Source organism: Lagopus leucura, unplaced genomic scaffold, assembly GCF_019238085.1.
Source record: "Lagopus leucura isolate 7727_CA_CO unplaced genomic scaffold, USGS_WTPT01 32078-0_obj-0_obj, whole genome shotgun sequence".
Taxonomy (NCBI): domain Eukaryota; kingdom Metazoa; phylum Chordata; class Aves; order Galliformes; family Phasianidae; genus Lagopus; species Lagopus leucura.
This window is the reverse complement of record NW_024965753.1, coordinates 1-2453: the sequence shown is the minus strand read 5'-3', so window position 1 is coordinate 2453 and position 2453 is coordinate 1. Positions and strand designations below refer to the sequence as shown.

The 2453-nt window shown below is 42.2% G+C and overlaps 1 protein-coding gene across 1 annotated transcript; it reads left to right on the top strand.

Moving 5' to 3' along the window:
- Positions 1 to 5: 5 nt before the first annotated feature.
- LOC122192280 (UDP-glucuronosyltransferase 1A1-like) lies at positions 6 to 2447 on the top strand (the record flags this gene model as incomplete). The annotated part of the gene is made up of 1 exon (XM_042892803.1): positions 6 to 2447. A coding segment is annotated over one exon (906 nt), but the record flags the coding sequence as incomplete, so codon positions are not given.
- Between the last annotated feature and the right edge of the window lie 6 nt (positions 2448 to 2453).

Sequence of the window (2453 nt, the reverse complement as noted above, 5' to 3'; positions counted from 1 at the left end):
TGCTGTCCGTGCTCAGCTTGGCTGCAGGTGGGAAGCTGCTGGTGGTGCCGCTAGATGGGAGTCATTGGCTCAGCATGCAGGAAGTATTGGACAAGCTCAGGCAGAAAGGACATGAAATAGTTGTCGTTGCACCTGAAGTCAGTTTATATATAAAGCCAACAAATAATTTTATTATGAAAATGTACCCAGTCCCTTTCACGCAGCAAGAGATGGATGACATGTTCCGGGGGACTGGTCAGGATGTATTTGCTGAAGGATCCTTCTTGGAAAGATTTATTATAGCATATCAAGGGTTGAAAAATAGTTCCACTATGTTCCTGTCTATTTGTGAACAGTTACTGTACAACAAAGAACTTATCAGATATCTTCAGGAGAGTAAGTTTGATGCTGTCTTTACAGATCCACTGCTACCTTGTGGGCAGATACTGGCTGAGCATCTTTCAGTTCCATCTGTGCTCTACTTGCAGCAAATGCCGTGTGGCTTGGAATTTGAAGGCACTCAGTGTCCAAATCCCCCTTCTTATGTCCCCAGGATATTTACAGAAAATACAGACCACATGAACTTCCTCCAGCGTGTGGAGAATGTCGTCTTTGAAATACCAAATTTTTTTCTATGTGATGTCGTGTTTCAGCCATATGCAAAGCTGGCTTCTGAGTTTCTTCAGCGAGATGTGACTGTGCCAGTTCTCTTAAGCAAGGCTTCCATTTGGCTCATTAAATTAGACTTTGTTTTACACTATCCAAGACCACTGATGCCCAACATGATTATGGTTAGCGGAGTAAATTGTGCCCAGAAGAAGCTAACTCAGGTGGGTCATCTGTTTTCTTTTTACTGTCATTCTTGTGGGCTTTTACATACACTGAGATGTTGTGACACACGTTTTTTTTGGAAGGTTTCTTTCAGCTGTTGATGGCAAAAGGATTTCAGGCTGCTTTTTATTTATGAAGAGCTGCCAGTACTCGACTCAGTGAAGATAACCGAATATCTCATTCAAAAGATATAGTATTTCAAATTTAAATGGCTCTGGGTAACTCTTCTAAAATATGTGACTGTATTAGATCTCTTACACAAGGTATCTATTTGGCTTTTACTGTTTCATTATCCAAGACAACTGATACCAAACATGATCATAATTGAAAGAATAACCTACACTCATGAAAAGCTATCTCACATGGGTGATGCTCTAGGTTGTTTCTTTTTCTTCTCCTAAACTATTATTTTCACTATAGAATCTTTTTATCATTTAGTTAGATAGGTTTCTCTAACTGTGTAAACAGGTTCAAGCTTCTTTTCACTTACCAGGGGGTGCAAGTACTTGTTTTGGTGAAGACACTTGCATATCACAATATAAAAATTGTGTCTAGAACAGAGATATCTCAGCTGACATCTATGTAAATATGCAGAGGGTTTGAATCTATTCTTGTTGCTCAGAAGCACACCCAAAATACCTTCTGCCACCATCTGAAGAATTTAATTTCTCTGATAGAGGTAGATAGTATAAAAGGTGGTGAGAATAGTACAAGATGGTTTTTTTGTGTGTGTATGTGAGCAGTTATGGTTATTTGTGAAACTCCTAGTTTGGTCTTTCAGATTTGTCTTTACTTAGAGGTTGAACCTATGCTTATGATCCTTCTCTTACTGTCTGTTGGTTGCAGAACCAATATCCTATGCCAGATTCTGCCCTTGGCTTTTTACAGCAGCAAGAACTTGTGGCAATTCTTGCTTTGCAAACCTCTTCCTCCTTTTGCTGCTTCTCATAGTGTGTTTCTACTTTGGGTGAATTGCCCTTGTACAGAAAGCTATTTTCAGGTGTGGATGAGGTGGCTATTATTCTCTCAGCCTTGAGTCCCAGTTGCACTAGTACTCCTTTCCCAGCATTCCTCCAGAAGGGAAAAACCTGTTCCAAAAGCCAGGGAATCACAGAATCATGAAATATGCCCAGATAGAAAGGAACTACAGCGGTCATTGAGTCCAACCCCCAGCCTCCCACAGCACCACCCAAACCCAATCCCCATGGCTGAGGTTTGTGTACCAATGCTCCCTGAGCTCCAGAAGCTTGGGGCCATGCCTATTGACCTGGGAGATGCTCCGTGCCCACCACCCTCTGGGGCACAGCCTTCTCCTCGCACAATCTGACCATCCCCTGACTGTCACTGTCAGCAAAGAGCACAGCTCTGCTCTGCCCTTCCACTCGCCATAAGAAGCTGTGGCCCACCACAAGGGACCTCCCCTCAGCCTCTTCTTTTCTGGGCTGAACAAACCAAGGGACCTCAGCTGCTCCATGTTTCTCGCTTTGCAGACCCTTCCCAATCTTCAGAAGTATTTTAAATTTTGAAATACGTTTGAGTATTCCAGGTCTGTAATGTCTAACATGGTCTTGATCAGACACATAAAATGCACTTGGGAAAACTGTTATCAAAGGTTAGTTACCTTTTTATTTTCCCCCTTACTT